Source organism: Giraffa tippelskirchi, chromosome 1 (genome assembly GCF_054371585.1).
Source record: "Giraffa tippelskirchi isolate mGirTip1 chromosome 1, T2T-mGirTip1v1.2.pri, whole genome shotgun sequence".
Taxonomy (NCBI): domain Eukaryota; kingdom Metazoa; phylum Chordata; class Mammalia; order Artiodactyla; family Giraffidae; genus Giraffa; species Giraffa tippelskirchi.
The window spans coordinates 171,962,050-171,983,853 of NC_137275.1; the positions used below are offsets into that span (position 1 = coordinate 171,962,050).

Consider the following 21,804-nt stretch of genomic DNA (forward strand, 5'->3'; position numbering starts at 1 on the left):
GTCAGATACTAAGTGGGATAAATATTTTAGAAAAAGCAAATACAAACAGAAAAACCACATGTAAGCATATTATATTCAAGCTGCAAAAAAGACAAAGAAAAAATCTTGGAAGAAGCCAGAGGGGAAAAAAGCTCCCATAGAGAAGCAAAGATAAGAACTGCACCTGACCCTTTCTCAGAAACCATGTAAGCAAGAAGAGAGAGCAGTGGCATATTTTAAGTGTTGAGATGCAAAAAAATAACCACCATAGAATTCTGCACCCTATGAAATTATCCCTCAAAAGTGAAGGAAAAATAACACCTTTCTCAGACAAAATGTGAGAAAACCTATTGCCAGTAGATATGCCTTGCAAGAAAACAAATTATTTAGAAGGAAAATGATATAGGTCAGAAATTCAGATCTACATGGAAATATAATAAATGAAGGTCAAATAAAAACTTTTGTTTTTCTTATTCTTAACTGATTTTGAACCGTTTGCTCAAAATAATAAGAGAATAATGTATTTGACTATGAGTGCTTATATATATGCCTGTGTATTCTTACATAAGTAGGAATGAATGACAGCAATGATACAAGAGATGAAAGGGAGGAATTAAGATTGTTTTGTTATGTTATATATACAACCTATATGCATTCATATAAAATATTCAATTAAACCCACAAGAGACTGAAAAGAAGACAAAACAGGATCAAAGAATAAAGGCAATGGATAGAAAACAATATCAAATATGGCAGATACTGATCCAACCACATTAATAATCAGTTTAAATGTTATTGGTTTAAATACATCAATTTAAAAACAGAAATTATAAAAGTTGATCAAAAAAGTAAGACCAATTATATGTTATCTATAAGAAAATCACTTCAAATATTCAGACACATGTCTATTAAAGGTAAATGGATGAAGATATATATACTACACTAATACTAATCAAAAGAAAGCTGAACTAGCTATATTAATTTCAGACAGAGCAGACTTCAGAGCAAGGAGAGTTATCAGGAATAAAGAAGGACATTATGTAAAGGGCTTAATTCTCCAAGAAGACATAACAATACTTTAACATAAGTGAAAGCAAAACTGAAGTCGCTCAGTCGCGTCCAACTCTTTGCGACCCCATGGACTGTAGCCTACCAGGCTTATCCGTCCATGGGATTTTCTAGGCAAGGGTACTGGAGTGGGTTGCCATTTCCTTCTCCAGGGGATCTTCCCGACCCAGGAATCGAACCCGGGTCTCCCACACTGCAGGCAGAGGCTTTACCCTCTGAGCCACCAGAGAAGCCCCACGTTAATGTAAACCTGCACCTAAAAATAGAGTGTCACAATATATGAGGTAAAAACTGATATAACAACATCCTTCTATCATAAACAGACAGATTCAGCAGGCAAAAAATCAGGACATAGCTGAACTCAACAGCACTATCAATCAACTGAATATAACTGACAGCTATTGCCTACTTCATTCAAAAACAGCAGAATAGAAATTCTACTCAAACTCACACTCATCATTAATAAGACAGACCACATTTTGGGTCATAAAACATACCTTAACACATATAAGAAATGACACAATGTATGCTCTCGAACCACAAGAGAATTAGACTAGAAACATGACTGGAAAATCCAAAAATATGTAGAGGTTAAAAAACACACAAAAGGGGAAAAAGAAATTTTAAGATAAATTTTACAATATTTTGAACTAAAAAAAAAAATATTACACTTTGTGGGATGCAGAGAATATAGTGCCTAGCAGGAAATTTATAGCATTGAATGCATACATTAGAAAAGAGGAAAGATCATATAAGAGATAGATAGGAGAAAGATCAATTATTTATGCTTCCACCTTAGAAAACTAGAAAAAAGGAGAAAACCAAATCCATAGTAAGCAGACAAAAATAAATAATAAATATTAGAGCAGAAGTCAATGACACTGAAATCAGGAAATTACCTAGTTGTTCTCCACAAACTGAATCATCGAAAAGATCACATTAGATCATTAATAATAAATAAATAAAATTGATACACTTCTAGCCAGATTAACTGAGGAAAAAAGAGAAGATACGAATTACCGATATCATAAATGAAAGAAGGGACACTATTACAGATCTCAAGAACATTAAAAGGATAATAAAAGAATATTATAATTTCCCAAAATTTGATAATCTTCATGAAATAGATCAATTTGTTGAAAGAGACAATCTGCCAAAACTTATGCAAGAAGAAATACACAATCTAAATATCCAGTAAAGAAACTGAATCAACAGTTAATAACCTTCCAAACCAGAAAACAAAAAGCCCAGATGGCTTCATTAGTGAATTTTATCAAATATTTAAGGGAGAAGTTATGCCAGTTATCTGTAATCTCTTCCAGAAGACAGAAGCAGAAGGAATACTTTCTAACTTATTCCATGAAACCGCATTACCCAAATATCAAAAGCAAAGACATTAAAAGAAAACTACAGACCAGTACCTCTCATGAACTTAAGATGCAAATATCCTCAACAAACATTAACAAATCAAATGCAACAATGTATGAAAAAATTGTACACACCATGTCCAATGGGATTTATCCATGTAGGAAAGGATAGTTTGATACCTTAAAATCAATTAATGAAATTCATCACATCAATGGGCTAAAAAAGAAAAATCACACGATCCTATTAATTGATGCAGAAAAAGCATTTGACAATATCCAACACCCATTCATGATAAAAATTCTCAGCCAAACTGGAAATAAAACAGAACTTCTTCGACTTGATAGAGAACATTTAAAAAAGTCCTACAGCTAACCTCATTCTTAATGATGAGAAACTAGAAGCTTTCTGGCTCAGACCAGAAACAAAGCAAGAATGTCCTCTCTCACCAATACTTTTCAACACTGTAATGGAAGGCCAACTTAATGCAGTAAGACAAGACAAGGAAATAAAGGTATATAATTTGGGAAGAAGTAAAGGTTTTGTTTGTCATAAATGACATGATAATTTTTCAGTATCATTTACATTAGCAGAAAAAAATGAAATACATAGGTGTAAATCTAACAAAATATGTACAAGATCTAAATGAAAAGAACTACAAATTTTGATGAAAAAAATCAAAGAACTAAATAAATGGAGAGCTATTTCATGTTCCCAGATAGGAAGACTCAGTAACACCAAGATATATCAGCTTTTCCTCACTGATCTACAGATTCAACAAAATTCCAATCAAAATCACAGCTAGTTACTTTACAGATATCAACAAACTGATTCCAGGTTTATATGGATTAGTAAAAGTCCCAGAATAGACAACACAATATTGAAGAAGAATAAAGTTGGAGGACTGACACTATCTGACTTCAAGACTTAGTATAAAGCTGTCATAATCAAGATAGTACTGGTGAAAGAACAGACAAACAGAAAACCCCAAAACAGACCCACATAATTATAGTCAACTGATCTTTGACAAAAGAACAAAGGCAATAAAATGGAGAAAAGATTGTCTTTATAACAAATGTTGCTGGAACGACTGGACATCCATTCATTAAAAAAAAAGGACTCTATAAACACAGATCTTTCACAAAAATTAACTAAAATATTGATCATAAACCTGAAAGTAAAATGCAAAACTATGAAAACACAGGATAAAATCTAGATGACTTTGGTTTTGCAATGATGTTTTAAGCTATAACACCAAAGCACAATTTATGAAAGAAATAACTGAGAAACTATAGACTACATTAAGATTAAAGACTACTCAGCAAAAAACAATGTAAAAAGAATAAGAAAAACTACAGACTGGGAGAAAATATTTGCAAAAGATGTAATGGATAAAGATGGTTATCCAAAATATACAAAGAATTCTTAAAATTCAATAGTAAGAAAACTAACAACCAGAAAAAAACAATGGGGCAAATATCTAAACAAACAACTCACCAAAGATACATAGATGACAAGTAAGCTTATGAAAAGATGCTCCATATCATATGCTGTTTGGAAATGTGAACTAAAGAAATATCTCTACATACTCAGTAAAATGGCCCAAATCTGGAACACTGCCAACATCCAATGTTGGCGAGGATATGGAGCAACAGTTTTCATAAAATGCTACTGGAGATGCAAAATGGTACTGCAATTTTGGAAGACAGTTTGGTAGCTTCTTTTTTTTAACAAAACAACATACTCTTATCATATGATCCAGTAAACTGCACTCATCAGTATTTACCCAAAGGAGATCATAACTTAGGTTCACACAAAAACCTGGACATGGATATTGATAGCAGCCTTATTCGTAATTGCCAAAACTTGGAAGCAACTAAGATGTCCTTTTGCAGGTGAATAGATTAATACACTACAGTACATCCAGAAAATGGAATAGTATTCAGTACTAAAAAGAAGCCATAAAAAGACATGGAGGAAACGTAAATGCATTTTACTAAGTAATAGGAGCCAATATGATAAGTCTACATACTGTATAATTCCAACTACATGACAGTTACTGAAGACAGTGAAAAGAACAGTAGCTGCTGGAGAGCAGGAGGGAGGGAGTGAGGAAGGATGAAGAGGCAGAGCATAGAGGGTTTTGAGACTAGTAAAACTGTTCTGTAGGACACCACAATGGTGAATACATGTCACTGTATCAATATATTTTTCAAAATCCATAGGCTATACAACAGAAAGAGTGAATCCTGAAGTAAACTATGGACTTTGAGTGATAATCAAGTTTCACTGTAGGTTCACTGATTATAACAAATGTACCATGTAACCAACTCCTTGCTAGAGGATGAAGATAATGGGGAAAGCTACTCAGGAGTGGGGAAAATAGCTGTACTTTTTCCTCAATTTTTCTGTGGACCTAAAGCTGCTCTCAAAGAAACTCCAGTGTCTTTATATATAAAAAATAATTATATAAGAGTGATTTTGTCCAATTCAGTTAAAATACTAAAATCCACTGATGTGTATACTTTAAAAGAGAAAATTTGACGTTTTATAAATTAAATTTTAATAGGATGTTTAATCAGTTTAATGGCTCAGTCCTATTCAACTCTTGGTGATCCCATGGACTGTAGCCTGCCAGGCTCCTCTGTATGTGGAATTCTCCGGGGCAGGAATGCTGGCGTGGTAGCCATTCCCTTCTCCAGGGGATCTTCCCGACCCAGGGATCAAACCCAGGTCTCCTGCATTGTAGGCAGATTCTTTACCATCTGAGCCACGAGGGAAGCCCCTTAATCTTTTCTACTTCCTATATGGCTGGACTCTGCTTGTGACATCCTCTTTCCCTCCCAAGTGAGCCACCAGTTTAACAAATCTCTCTCACGTGTGTACAGTCTGCCCATTGCTGCCCTCACCCCGTTGCTGCCACCAACTGGCTTCCTACTGCTCAGTCCCCACCTCTTATAAAAAATAAAACTGAGCGTCTTTGGTGGACTCACCTAGACTGAAAGAAGGGACACTAGTACTTCTGGTTTGCTCTTGCGCAACTGCTTTATTTCAGCAAAGAGCATTTCTGTCATCTTCTTGATGACAAAAAGGATAAATCAACAGGAAAAATAAAAATTTCAAACTTATAATGTACATAATAACGAAGTCTCAAAACATAAAAGTGTGGAATTTAAAAAACAGACAAGTTTATAACCAAAGTGGGATATCAGGGGGAAAAAAAAACTAAGTTGGGGGAGGGGAACATATGTATTATTTTTCAGATGGCTTTATTTTTTCACCCCCAAAGTGAGAGGGCACTTTTTTCTCTTTTTTTCTCCTTCTTTTCAGGGATTCATTTCTGTATACTTTTATGAGTCAAGCAAGCTATATAAAATATATTTTTAATAACACAAGATTGTGTATTATATATCAAATTACCCTACAGTACATGTAATTTTTACTTTACACATATATTTTCATTTACCTAAAAGAAATATATATATCTTAAAATAAAAAAAGAAATATATATATCTTAAAATAGAAGTTTAATTTATATTAAATTATTTAAATTTTCTTCAGTGTTCCCAAGTTACATAAATGGGTAGTTGCTATGCAAATTATTTTAATATCAAAGAAAAATCACAAGCGAGTGGTTACTTATAACATTAAAATGCTGGTGTTAATGTTAGCATTTAATTTTTAAATGAATGCAGAATTAACAAAAGGTCTATATAGTCAAAGTTATGGTTTTTTCAATAGTCATATATGGATTTGAGAGTTGGACCATGAAGAAGGCTGAACACTGAAGAACTGATGTTTTCAAACTGTGGTGCTGGAGAAGACTCTTGAGAGTTCCCTTGGACAGCAAGGGGATCAAACCAGTCAATCCTGAAGGAAATCAACCCTGAATATTCATTGGAAGGAGTGATGCTGAAGCTGCAGCTCCATTACTTTGGCCACCTGGTGCAAAGAGCTGACTCACTGGAAAAGACCCTGATGTTGGGAAATACTGAGGGCAGGAGAAGAAGGTGACAGTTGGATGGTATCACCAACTCAATGGACATGAGTTTGAACAAACTCTGGGAGATGAAGGGAAGGATGGGGAAGCCTGGGGTACTGCAGTCCATGGGGTCCCAGAGTAGGACATGAATAAGTGAATGAACAACAACATAGAATCAAAAAAATAAAGGTGGAACTGTACAGGTAGCAATCAAAAAACAAAAAAAATATAGCAAATGTCATGTTAAGAAGTCCATTTCCAAAATATACATGCTATGCACTACAATTGGTAGGAAAGATTCCTTATGGAGGATATGTAAAGGAAAAATTTAAAAGACCAATAGAATGAACCACACTAAAACACAATATTTAAGGACATAAAAAAGCAAGTCAGTGAGTAGCAGAAGTTACTTGCAATACAGATAACTTACAAAGAACCCGTATCAAGAATATAAAAAGAAAAAAAGAATATAAAAGGAACTCTATGTTAATGTTTTTCCAAAGAGGCAGATCAATATAAAACTGGCAATAGAAGTGAATAGGCTCTTCAAAATGAGAACATACAATGGTAAAGAAATATACAAAGAACTCAAACTCATTATAATCAGGGGAATGCAAGCTGACACCACAAAGAGATGCTACTACACAGCTAATATAATGACTAAAGTTAAAAAGTTGACAATATCTATGCTGGCAAGGATACTGATCAACTGGAACACACATATACTGCTGGTAGAAGTGTAAAGTGTTTTCAAAGTTCAAACTGGTAGCGTAAGTGGGTTGAATGGTGACCCCCTCAAAAGGTACATCCATGTTGTATCCCTTAGAACCTGTGAAGGCAACCTGATTTGGAAAAAGAGTCTGTAACTTATAATGAAGTTAAGGATCTTGAGATCATTTTGGATTATCTACTAGGCCCTAAATCTGATGACAAGAGTCCTTATAAGACAGCAGAGAAGACAGAGACACAGAAGAGAAGGCCATGTGAAGACAGGCAGAGACAGGATGAGAAAAAGAAGGGATCCTCCCCTATAGCCTTCAGAGGGATTTTAGCCTGCTGGTACATTGACTTCAGACTTCTAACCTCCAGAATTATGAGCTAGTAAATGTCTCTGGTTGTAACCCACCAAATCTATGGTGATTTGTTATAGCAGCCCTAGGAAATGAATACAGGCAGTATCTAGTACAGTTGAACATACACATTCCTTGTGAATGATCAATTCTACTTCTATCCAAGAGACAATGAGGCATATATAAGACAAAAATATGAGAAGAATATTCATATTAGCATTATTTGCAACAGTCCCAAAGAGAAAACCACTTACATATCCATCAAAAATAGGATGGAAAGATAAACTGTGATATATTCATTCAACTGAATAATATAATATAATCAAAATGAAAAACTGCAGCTGCACACAACATGGATTTATCTAATAAACTTATTCTGAACACAAGAAGGTAACACAAAAGAATTTACTTTCATTTATATGAAGTTCAAAATAGGCAAAATTAATCTACAGTGTTAGAAGTCAAAATAGTACCCTGGGAAAGTGGAGATGGAATGGTTTTAACATACATAATATGTTAGAACTTTGTACCCCAAAATATGAAATCACAATTTCAAGCACATATGGAACATTTGTAAAATTGACCACTTCAATGATAAAAGCAGCATTCTAAACAATAAATGGTGAGCTATACAATGTCACATTTATGGATAGTGATACTTAATAAAGTTGAGAAACTAACCTCAAATTTACCTATACAGTTATTAAGTGAAAGTGAAAGTGAAGTCGCTCAGTCGTGTCCCACTCTTTGTGATCCCACGGACTGTAGCCCACCAGGCTCCTCCATCCATGGGATTCTCCAGGCAAGAATACTGGAATGGGTTGCCATTTCCTTCTCCAGGGGATCTTCTCGACCCAGGGATTGAATCCAAGTCTCCCGCATTGCAGGCAGACGCTTTAACCTCTAAGCCACCAGGGAAGCCCTATACAGTTATTAAAATCCCAATCAAATTTGTGTTTTGGAATTTGATAGGCTGATCTTAAAATTCAAGTGAAAGACTAAAGGACCAAGAATACCCAAGAAAATTCTGAAGAACAACGAGATAGGTAGATTTGATGCTCTAGATACATAAACTAGTGATTTTATAACTTTTATATTGCCACAGGAGTAGTAAATAGATCAAATAGAGAGCCCAGAGAAAGACTCAGGCCTGTAATAAAACTTGATGCACATCTCCTATGTCACTAATATCAGTGTGAAGGAGGACTATCAAAAGAGCTGACAAAAACAAAAACAAAAAACATCTGCTTAAAGTCTTTGGAGAGCTCTAAGTAGTGAAGAAATACAGTTCAGGATTTGGGGAGGGACAAGTTTGGAGGAATGATCCCAGGTTTGGGGGCTACTTTCCGAAGGAGTTATTTGCTGATTCTGGAGATGGCAGCTAAGAGACTTCAAGGGATGAGGCTTAGTGAACCTCAGGGATCTCACAGGCTATGCACTAGGAGTGAGGGTATGTCCAATGAGAGAGGCCCCTGCAGGCACTACAGCTTAGGTCTACAGCCACCAAAAGGGCTAACATGACAACATCACGGGTTGGCAAAGATGGGAAGCGACAGGAACTTTCAGGCATGGCTGGTGGGGCTGTAAATTGGTTCATTCACTTTGGAAAATACTTTTTCCTTATCTACTTAAGTTGAAGATATGTATTCCCTAGGTGCCTTCAATTCTACTCCTAGGTAGATAGACAACAGAAATGTAAACCAAGGTGCACGAAGAGACTTTTACAGGAGTATTCACAGTAGCATGATTTGTAATATTCCCCTATTGGAAACACACAAGAAGTCTATGCTTAGTAGAATGGATAAACAATTTGTGTTATTTTTAGGCAATAGAGTACTATTTGGCAATGTATTGATAAATGAATGAACTATATAAAATATACATATGTTACAAACATAACACTGAACAAAAGAAGCCAGATATCAAAGTTTATATAAATAGCATTCCATCTGTATAAAGGTCAAAAAGCACACTATTTGATTCCCTTTGTATAAAAGTTAAACACTAGTAAAAACTGTAGTGTTCAGTGATACATATTAAAGCATTAAAACTAAAGAGAAAAACAAAGAAGACAGGACAGAACAGTGGTTACCTGCTGGGGAAGAGGCATTAGCAGGGCTGTGGTGGTCTTGCAAAAAGCAATGGTTTATTTCTTGACAGGGGTGTTGGACACACAGATGCTTTGTGATAAACCAATATGGCAGTACATTTTTTTTATTTGTGTACTTTTCTTTACATATATGTATGTCTTTCAATAATTAAAAAGGTAAGAAAACATCAGTAGATATGGATGATGGATTTTATCATTCCATAAGTGGTACTGGATCAACTGAACAGAAATATGGCAAGAGTATATCAAATCTTTACTTCCTATCAGATACAAAAATCAACTGGAGGTGTATAAAAAACCTAGGAAAAGCAAAAATCTATTAAATTTTACTAGAAAATATGGGATAAATCATCATATTCTATGGGATAAATCATCATATTCTATGGGATAAAATTAATACCTGAAGAAAATACAATAATACGATCAATAAAAGCAAAGAGTGAGTTGACCACATTATGATTAAAACTCTTCTCTAAGATAAAGTGAAAAGACAAACCACACATGGAGAATTTTACAGTCTCCTGTATCACTGAAATAGTTTATAAAAACAAAAGTAAACAAAATCTACTTTCCTGACCATTCTTGGTTTTATTCTTACATCAAGCTGTGTATTTAGACCTCATGTTACTGGCCTGTCACAAACATTGATGTTACAACACTGACTTACACTGAGATAAACTGGCCTTAGGAATTCTGATATTTGGTTTCCTCGAAGAGTATTATCACAGATCAAATTTACTACCTCTGGCAGCATCTCTGTACAAAGTTGCTGGAACAGTCATTTGAAGGGCTCTGTACCAGGAGAAACTTTTTTTTTTTTAAATAGACAAAGTGAACACTGTAACAGACTATGATTACTTCCTTTTATTGGTTACTAAGAGACACTTGACTAAATCTATGGACTACCACTGGAAAGGTACCTAATTGTGTGGTTTTATTTCAATTCTTAATCTCATTCTCCAATCCTTACTGTCTTTTCAACCAGATTTTTTAGGTCACTTACTTTATCCTACTGTGTGTATGTGATTATGTACACACACACAAACACATATACACACAGAGAGAGGCATATAATATTAATATAAAGGAAAATCTAATAGATATTTATTATATTAAAGTTTATAACTTCTGTTGATCAAAAGGTATCATTAAGAGAATAAATGGTAAGCTACAAAGTAGAATAAGACGTTTGAAATACACATAACAAAAAGCTCAAATCCAAGAATATAAGCAACTTCCACAAATTAGTAAAAAAAAAAAAAAAGATAATTCAAAAGAAAAATGAACAAAGTTGGCAGACAGCAGAGCTAAAGTTCCAATCTGATGTCTTACTTTATTTTACTTAAAAAAATTATCATTTTACTTATTTGTAATGCTATCACCTAGCAACAGTGACAATCACTGTTTACACTTTGGTCTTCGTAGAAAATCTTCTATTTCCTTTCTTTTTTCAGGGGAAGGGGTGGATGCTAATAACCTTCTCTATATAATATTTACATATATATGCAATTTGTTGTGATTACAGAAATCAGATTATACCAAATACAGTATTTTACAATATTTTCCATATAATTAATAAAAAAACTATTTCAGAGATTATACTAATACAGGTTCCATGTAAAGTCTTTAAAAGATCTGCAATATACATCTACACAAAAGGTATCCCTGTGATTCTACTTCCCCACACCCTTACCAGCACCAAGTGCAGGGCTCTGGTTCAGACTCATAAATGGTGATCAGAACACTTCCTCCTGGCTTCCTTCAAGCATTGAGAACAAAGAAATTAAGAAGAAGCAAAATAATGAGCAAACAGAAATGCCAGGGAATGAAAAGGGTGTGTGATGGAGTTTAGAAAAGAAACAAGTAGCTGGAAGTGAACAAAAGAATGAGGAAATGGGAAAGGGGTTAAATCTTTTTTTTTAAAAAAAGTAGGACATCTTTCAGCAATATTCCTATTAATCAGGTCATGACTCTGAGATAAGCATACTAATGACTGAGGAGCAAGATGTAGTTTCTGACTTCATAATTTGAGAGTGGATAAAGGAGGGCTAGAACCAATCCCACCAAGATTGAATATCTTAACCTAAACTCTTACTTTTGGAGTTTGGGTTTCTTCTCCTCGAGTTTTAGTCAGTTTCCTCCCCCCAGAGCTGAATTTTATCTGAGAAAAATTCCCAAACTTCACTTGGAGTTTTTAGAGCAAAACAAAGCATGTGCTTCACACTTTCAAAGAAAATGTTCAGGCTTTGCTTGCAGTTGAATAACTTCAAAATGGCTTCATTTAAAGACTTCATATAAATATGAAAAATTTTATAAAGAAATTTTTAATCTATAAAGAAAGCTGAGAGCAGAAGAATTGATGCTTTTGAACTGTGGTGTTGGAGAAGACTCTTCAGATTCCCTTGGACTGCAAGGAGATCCAACCAGTCCATCCTAAAGGAGATCAGTCCTGGGTGTTCATTGGAAGGACTGATGCTGAGGCTGAGACTCTAATACTTTGGCCATCTGATGTGAAGAGCTGACTCATTTGAAAAGACCCTGATGCTGGGAAAGATTGAGGGCAGGAGGAGAAGGGGACGACAGAGGATGAGATGGTTGGATGGCATCACCGACTCAATGAACATGAGTTTTGGTGGACTCCGGGAGTTGGTGATGGACAGGGAGGCCAGGCGAGCTGCGATTCACGGGGTTGCAGAGTTGGACACAACTGAGTGACTGAACTGAACTGAAAGACTGCATACTGGAAAAATATCTGAAGGAAATGCACATTTTAGACTGTTTGAAGATAGTTTAAAATCACAAGAGCAATAAAGAAAGTGAACGACTGGTGAAGGATCTCTGGCTGATCTTCTATGAGTATAACAAGAGCTTAGAGATGGAAAAGAGTGGTTTCAATGCCTTGCAGAGTCAGTGTTTTCATTCTACCTCCGTGTTCTTGGGTACCTTTAACAGTTCCTCTTGCTTTTTCTCTGAGCTCGTCCCTAACTTCTGGAAGACACTGTGAAGCAGGGGAAAGAAAGCTGGTCTAGAAGGGCAGGGGAATGGGACCTTGAATGATCTTGCCTATGCCCTTAATCTCTCCATTCTCAGCAAACCTGATCTTCTCTGCAAAGGAGGTCAGCCAGTGAGATCCAAATGAGTAATGGTTTAAACAAGTTTTGAACGGGCATTAAGTGCTAAGGTATTACAAATGTCTACACTCTCCTTTTACAGTTTTTTTTTTTTTTTTAAATCAATTGAGCAACTCTAAGAATCAGATTTGAAGAATAAACGTTCAGGGGAACCAATATTGGGGAATCCGTCTTGGTGCAAAGGAGGACCTGGGATACAGGGAACTATCTCAATATTTTAATAAAACTAAAACCCAATTGGTTGTGACCATTTCAAGAGGATTAATGTAATTTAGAAGCATACACATCCTGCTTATTTAACTTATATGCAGAATACATCATGAGAAACTCTGGGCTGGATGAAGCACAAGCTGGAATCAAGATTGCTGGGAGAAATATCAATAACCTCAGATATGCAGATGACACCACCCTTATGGCAGAAAGTGAAGAAAAGCCTCTTGATGAAAGTGAAAGAGGAGAGTGAAGAAGTTGGCTTAAAGCTCAACATTCAGAAAACTAAGATCATGGCATCCGGTCCTATCACTTCATGGCAAATAGATGGGAAACAGTGGAAATAGTGGCAGACTTAATTTTTGGGGGCTCCAAAATCACTGCTGATGGTGACTGCAGCCATGAAATTAAAAGACGCTTACTCCTTCAAGGAAAGTTATGACCAACCTAGATAGCATATTAAAAAGCAGAGACATTACTTTGTCAACAAAAGCCTGTCTAATCAAGGCTATGGTTTTTCCAGTAGTTATGTATGGATGTGAGAGTTGGACTATAAAGTAAGCTGACTGCCAAAGAATTGATGCTTTTGAACTGTGGTGCTGGAGAAGACTCTTGAGAGTCCCTTGGACTGCAAGGAGGTCCAACCAGTCCATCCTAAAGGAGATCAGTCCCGGGTGTTCACTGGAAGGACTGATGTTGAAGCTGAAACTCTAATACTTTGGCCATCTGATGCGAAAAGCTGACTCATTTGAAAAGACCCTGATGCTGGGAAAGACTGAAGGCAGGAGGAGAAGGGGACGACAGAGGATGAGATAGTTGGATGGTATCACCGACTCGATGGACACGAGTTTGGGGAAACTCCGGGAATTGGTGATGGACAGGGCGGCCTGGCATGCTGTGGTCCATGGGGTCGCAAAGAGTCAGACACGACTGAGTGACTGAACTGAACTGAGAAGCATACACTCAAAAAAGAAATGTTGGAGAAAAAGAGTCTGAGTTTTTGTGATTCTATAAAGAGCTTGGTCTGTAAGACAGTCCCTGAGTCAGTATCTGAGAAATGAAAATGTGTTAGTGCTCAGATATTCACATAACAGAGAACCACAAAAACAGGATTAAAAGATGGCATGTGGATACACACCGATGACCTGAACTATGTGTTATGCAAATGCTTTATTGTGTTTTCTGGGCTTGTGAAAGGATTACAGCAGAATAGCTGTCTCCATGCTGGTATGCTATCACAGGGAAACCAAGACAGCAAAAGGAATATGGAAATCAACACAGGTCTACAATCCTGATTATGCTCACCCACTGTTTGACCACATATTTCCTTCTTTGGAGAAAAAAAATAAAGAAATTCATTCCCAAAATAAAGAAATTCATTCCCCAAACTCTTGGAAGACAGAATCTAGACAGACAAAAGCACATCTACATAAAAATTCTGAGGACTAATATATAAAGCTTTAAAATATTAAAAGCCAAAGCAATAACCTAAAATAAAATACTTCCTTTAACTGCTTTTGCTAGTGGTCTGCAATGCATTTTCCACAGTTCCCCAAGATAAAAAGGCAACTGTCAGTATCCATTCCTACGTTTTTCTCATGAATATATATCAAGGGAAGTACAACAAAGTCTGCTTTGGATTAGAGTTATGAACATCATATTTCAAAAGAACAAAATGTTTTAGGAGTTTATTCCAGCTTTGTCTCACCAAACCCTAAAAATATGGGGAAAGTAGAATTCTATAATTCTGAGTTTTCTTAAAGATATAAGAAAGTAGAGAGGCAATGACATTTTCATATATTATTCTAATTGGAAAATAAAAAAGAATAATGGACTACATCCTGACATTTAAAAATACTTTTGATAGTGTTTTCCAATTACCAACAGTGATGACTATGGATAACATGGATGAGGAAACTGATGAGCAGTATTATTTTTTCTTATTATGTTTAAGACCATCTCCAGTACTACCAATCAGACTTGACTTGATGTTTGAGAAAAGAACACCATAAAATTACAAGGTAGGCTTAAAAAGTACGCACAAGTGATTAGGGAGTCCTAATGAATAGTAATAGATTTATTATCTTAATTTGCAGCATAAGACATCACCATAGGAATCAAGAAACTGATATATTTTTAGACGTACATGAGTACCTATACATTGAATGGCAAGTTACTGTGGAAACTTTCATTCTGTGGAAACTTTAACTGGATTTACGTGCTAGAATTAGCTGATGAGTTGCAAGTTTTGAAGTGGTAAACTCATTAGCATTAAATCACAAAATGTATTTCTTTATAAACATAATGCATTTCTCTTATATAAAATATGTGTTGGTAACATTTGTTTCCCTCTAGTTATATGTAAATAGTGACAAAAGAAATTAAATTATGCATGCTTCTTACATCTTCTGTATAGTTGAAAACACCTTCAAATTTTATTTCACTGGACAGCAAATTAAAGAAGAAAAATGATGACCTTTATAACTAAGGCCTTTCTCCTCTCCTACTCGCTATACTGACAAAAGCATCCTTCTTTTTACGAAGTCCTTTAGGCCAGTGTCAATTTTTTTCCCCCATTTCTGTATCTCTTTAGATACCCTGGTACCCAGCACATGGTAGAATGAGCCCTCAAAATATCTTTTGTCTTGATCCAACATTCAAATAAATAAAAAATGTTGTCATATTCTTCCAAAATATATAATGTCTTTAAAATATTATATCCAAAGATTATGGAATAACAAACAGATATAAAAATAAAAATACATATTGAGATATCATAGCTAAAATTCTGATGGCAACTGCTTAACTCAAAAGTGTGATAATTAATTCTCATGTATCTTATACTTTTCAGGTACTTTGTGTTACAGAAGCAAATGGTGATAAACCTCATTATTAAAAAGAAGTCCCTTAAATAACAAGATATACATGAAAAAAAAAAAAGAACTTCTTTGGTTCAAAAGCCCATATACTTGTAACCCAGGAAACATTCGAAATGTATAAATAGGTAACTTATCTCCATATGGATATTTGTTCATCAACTTTTTATCAATCCTATATACAAAAGAAATGCTAAGGAGGACTGGATCTGTATTTTAATGGAAATACTAACACCTGAAGAAAAATAAAATATTTAAAAGGACCAAGAAGCCAGAATTTTTGTGTACCCCAAAATTTTACAAAATCAGAAGTACATTTTAATATGCCAGACCTTATTTTAATCAGCTATTGGGGATTTCTCACGTCCTTCTCTTTATTTACTACCCTATTAGGATGATATTTAACATCTGCTATTGGCATGCCAGTCTGCAAACTCTGCCTCGAGCAGGAAAACAATGGTGTCTTCTCTATTTCCCCAATACACACACTGAACTCCAGATCAAAGTCACAGCTTTCTATGCCCCTTAATTAGTCTCCACAATCAACTCTGACTCATGATGGCACCTTTATCATCCTAAAAATCCTTATTTATACTTGTTAGAATTTCATGCAATAGGGAGATGACAACCCTGAATCAGCTTTCCAAACAGGCATATCAAGGATGCTTTTTCATTCACTTAGTGCTTAGAAGAGATCAAGTTATGCAATAGCCTCCAGAATTCTGAAAGAGCAGAGAGGCCACATCACCAGGACACTTCCTGGCTCCAGAACAAACTGATTTAGAGCCCAGCTGCAAAGTCACTCACATTTGCCAAGAGGGATTTTGAGTATTCTTTGGGACCCACCCCTCACACAAACAATGATTCAAACAAAATGAAAACAAAACAAAACAGGCTGACTCACTCCAACACTCTTAGCTCCACCCTGTAGGAAGAAGGCTATAAAATAGTGTGATTATTAGCCTAGGGATTTCCTTGTTATTTTCATCTGCAGAGCCTCTGTCTAGTGTAAAAAATATCAAGTAGGGTCTAATTAGACCTGAACACACAGACCTGCTCAAACATCTTATTGTTCTGAGTGGTACAACAGGTTTATTTTGGGTTATTTAAAAAATTCTCAAATCAGTAGTCAAGAAAGCAATGAAGTCAGTTTATCCCAAGCCCTATCAGTTATTTGTATCAGATATTAAAATGATAATCCATTGCCTGTTCACAGAGCACTCACCTCATTGTCTGACTCCACGAGAACTTGATCATATTCACTAAGTGCTACTAGAAACATGATAGAGGTGACGTTTTCAAAGCAGTGTATCCATTTTCTTCTCTCTGACCTCTGGCCCCCTACATCGACCATTCTGCAAGGTTAATAATATTCATATTAATAGCACATAAAGAAAAGCATCAATATAAATATAGCTTTACTTATAAACTTAAGAAATATACTTTCCGAAGAGAATGGTCACCAAAGTCAATTCAATTAATATTTATTGACCATCTACTAATTTTCTGTTACCCAATATCAAAGTCAAGACATTCCACATAATAAATCATTGCAGTTATTAAAAAATTACCTGGTATGTATGAAAATTATGACTTTGTAAAAAAAAAAAAGAAAAAAAAGAAAGAAATCCTGTGCCAAGCCAAGCAAAAAGGGTGTTTTATTTGACCAAGCACGAAGAGTCAGAAACAAAATGAGTTTTATTTGTGTTCAGCTCTAATGGCAAATACTGTCTTCGGTTTCTTTTCCTATAAAATGAGAATGAAGATCTTCATGTATTTCTCAAGGAAGCTAGAAATGACTGCAAAGGCATTTAAAAAGTGTAAGATGCCATGCATTTCAACATGAGTGTGTAAATCTTCAAGTAAATGCAAACACAACCCCACTGATCTTCAAGCGTTTGAGGCTGTTCTTTTCTTCCAATGTTGACAATAATTTGTACAATCATGCCGATAACATGGTGCAATAAGCCTTATGCACAAATCAACTTGCTATACTGCTAGAAGTCATGTGTATAAAATTAAGATGCTGTAAGAAGCCACCATATGAATTATTTCAAGCATTTGTTTTTTACACATCAACTCTGTGCTAACTCATTGCTCAGGAACCGACATCAATTAACTTGAATGCTAATGTATACATGAAAATATCTAGCAGAACTTAATATTGAATCTCAGTTTCTTCAAATTGTTGACTAAAATGTGGACAATGTTTACAAGATAAGTATTTTCAGAAAATGAGAGTTTTAGGTACAAAAGTTTGAGAGCAGGGCTCTGAGAGTGTTTGTTGAGAACTGCGGTTGTTCTTGGTGTCTTCCTGGCTCTCAGCGTCAAACCTAAATTAAGAAATCAAGGATGTTCCAGTGATTGTTTTGAAAAGTTTTCATGAAAGAGATATCTGAGGGGCAAAACAATGGATCCAGGGAGACCTATGAATCACAGACATCAAAACTAGATTCTTAGGTCTTTATAAATATTAAAATGCTAGCTCTTCTCTGGTATTGAGTGAATATGTTCATTTATATGAAATCCTCATTCCTTGAAATCCTGTCATGCTAAGCTCTATAAGATGCTTTTGAGGGTAGCAAGAAATTATTATTCTGTCATTACTTTTACTGAAGTACCAAAAAATGTCCTTTAAAAGCTAGTGCACAAAATGAAGGAAACAACCTCCCAAGATGGCATAGTGACATGGTTTCAGATTTCACTAATCATAAAGCAAAGAGGAGATGAAAATCTCCATGAAATGCTACATGTTTTCTGAAAATATTCTAACAAGGTTAGAAGCAGATGGAAATGTGGTGTTTCAAATTAAAGATCTCTAAATGCTATGAACTCAAAACTTAATCCAGAATGTTGAAGCTATAAGGAACCTTAGTGATCATCTAATGTAACCATTTTATTGATGAAAAAAACGATGCTCAGAAATTATTTCCAAAGTGTCACCTTCTTTACAGATATGTCTAACAGAGTAGTGTATGGCAGCCAGATGCCACCACAGGTGCTAAGACTGATTAGAATAAAACACACAGTGCTTTGCAGGCAGTGATGGAGGACCTGCTTATCAGAGTAGCATGGAAGAGTTACACTGTAGAAGTTACATTAACTCCCACTTCACAACCCTGTATTCTATGTAGCTACCTTAAATGGGATGGGTTCTTACAAGTAACTCAACTTTCTAGACCCAAAAACATATTCACATGCTTTCATTCCTCCATGCACCATGTGGTTTGTATTCTAACTAAAAGTACATCTGAGCGATTGTGTAATAAGAGGGTAAATGAAAGCAGTCTTATTTTTCTCTCATCTTAAAAAAAATTAGACTACTTCTGCTGAAATGTTACCCTCTTCTACTTCCTCTTTCAGGGACACATTACTTCATTTGTGTATCTAATGATAATAATTGGTATAAAGGTGTTATTGTTTTAAAGTCTATACATGATTTCAATATATATTCACCAATGTGCTCTAGGTGTAAGAGCTGGGAAGTGGATTTTATGGACTCAGTTACTACCTGAAAATGACACTTTGTAAATCGAAGGGGTATTCGATGATCCCTGTGGTGGGGACTCGAACTCTGAGCACATCTTGTTGCGTAGGCAGGTAGGCAGGGTCGGCAACACGGTCCAAGTCATTAAGATAGCTGGAGGAGGGAAGACACAGTGAGAAAGTCAGTGACACCATCGCACATGGCCTGCTGATGGAGAAGGAAGGGAAACAATGCATCCTAAGAGAAAAGAAGGAGAAAATCAGAAAGTGACAGATGCAGTCACCCTTCCACAAGTCATAGCAAGGTTGTCCATCTATGATGATACGGTTCACAGTATTTCTCATTTCTTCTCTTACAGTCAAATAGAACCCAGACCAAAAGTAAAGGGGAAGAAAAGAATTAAATCAGTCTCCTGCCCTCTACTTGTTTAGCAGGTCTGGTGATTGAGCAGGAGCTTAAAGCAAATAGCTTTTGAATTATTTACACAAATGTTATTTGTATAAATAAACAGATAACAGAGTGACACATAAGGTCAAGATACATTTTTTTTTGTGCTTTTTTACAGAACACCAGAGTTCTTTCCTGGAATGTATTTCCTTATAAGACAACAGCATACTATGTCTCCAACTCTATCCAAAGTTTGAGTCATTCACAATTAATGTGAAGCCACGAGATTTCTAGCTACTGAGGTATCAATATCTAAGGCCAGATAGTCCCAGTGTATAGAATCATCACACCTAAACTTTAAATTTATCTGCTTATATAATACTTCTCCATTAAAAAAAAAAAAGCCTTTTCACTGTGAAATAATTTTAGACTCACAAGCAGCTGCAAAAATATTACAGAGAATTCTCCTGTGCCCTTCATTTAATTTCCCCCAAAGATAACATCTTATGTGACCACAGTACATTATCAAAACCAGGAATCTGACATTGATCCAATGATATTAACTAAACTACAGACGTTATTTAGATTTCATCAATTTTTACACACATACACACACACATTTTTGGAGGGTATATACAACTATGAAATTTTATTTCACATAGAGATCTGTGCAGTCACCACCACAATCAGGATACAGAATTGTTCTGCTATCAGAAAACAAAAACTTCTTTGTGTTACCCATCCCAATTCTAACCCTTGGCAATCACACATATGTTCTCTATCAGTAGAATTTTGTCATTTCAAAAATGTTATATTTCATTCTCTAAAATTACAAAAATATTTGCAACTGTGAGAATCACATAATTGGTGAAAAAATCACATAACTGATGAGAAACAGGTAAATATGACTGTCCTGCATGGTATCCTCATGATTTCAAAGAGACCCTATGTTCCCTTTGGCCCTGAAAGTGATGGAGCACAGATAAGATTTCAAAACATACAACTACAAAGGATATACAGAAAGTAACTAACATGTGAATAAGATTTAAAGAAAAGGTAGAACCATTATAGACATGAAAGAGACTATATCCTCAATATCTTTATGCCCACAAACAAGACAGAGTGAGTTCTGAGATACAGAACAGGGAATGTCTGGTGTGAGGCATAACTTATTAGCAAGAGCATGAATACTCAGTTGACATGACCTATCCAGGATAAAGACTTTGTCTCACCCTCTGTTATTCCTTACTACCTAAATGAGTGCCTGGCAAATAGTACTTCATGATTATTTGCTGAATGGATGGATGATTTCCTATGCTGAGAGTTAGTTTTAACATTATTCAAATATCCTTCTTACTTGTGGTGTTTCCATATCAATGATACGGTTAAATCTGCAACTGAGTAGTGAAAAAATATACCACATTAAGCCTCTAAGATTCATGGGATCATAAAATAGTAGAGCTAGGTATGGCTTTAACAAAGAAATAAATTATCACCTTTTTGTAGCTGTATCAATTCTTTAAGACAAAACAGTATTAGTCTGGAAATTTTTAATACAAAACAACTAATGAGTATTCTAGTGGCCTTACCTCAAACACATCAATGATTCTCTAGCTGGCAATTAGCTCTCTACTCACTGATAGGAACCAGCCTGATACTTTTAATTATTACAAAAGTAGCTAGGGGACAAAAGGAGGGAGAGGCTGGGAGAATATGAGCTTGAGAGGCAGGAAGGAAGTATAAAAATGGACTGGACTCCAAATTTTAGGCAATATATTGGCGCAGTCTTGGAGGTGCCTGATGGGGTTAATAAGCCAATGTTCTGGGAGCTGGCCTGTATCTCGTTCTACAGATAAACCAGCTCATCACTCCATAAATGTAAATATAACTGGTTACTCTGTATAATGGATATTCTGATTTATCAGGTACTTGATTTGAAAAACTTGAAATGAACATACATTTTGAAATCTGCAAGATCATAATTTATTTAACTACCATATACAAAAATTTAATTCAGAGGAATCAGAGAACTTCCAGTTCCCATTGGCAACTTGTTTAGAAACAGGCTGCCCAATAAACCACTTCTACTCACTTCACCTTATCCAGAGGTCAGAACAGAAAGTGACCGAGTCTTGTACA

General features: G+C 35.4%; 1 protein-coding gene across 13 annotated transcripts in view; it reads right to left on the reverse strand.

Moving 5' to 3' along the window:
- Positions 1-21,804, reverse strand: part of GNAQ (G protein subunit alpha q) — a 469,675-nt gene that overhangs the window by 63,774 nt on the left and 384,097 nt on the right. For all 13 annotated transcript variants that reach the window (XM_081506077.1, XM_081506056.1, XM_081506107.1 and 10 more), the window contains 2 exons: positions 19,303-19,431; positions 17,017-17,146 (listed from right to left, as the gene is read on the reverse strand). In XM_081506077.1, coding sequence (XP_081362203.1) covers positions 17,017-17,146; positions 19,303-19,431 — 259 coding nt within the window. The remainder of the gene's footprint in view (positions 1-17,016; positions 17,147-19,302; positions 19,432-21,804) is intronic.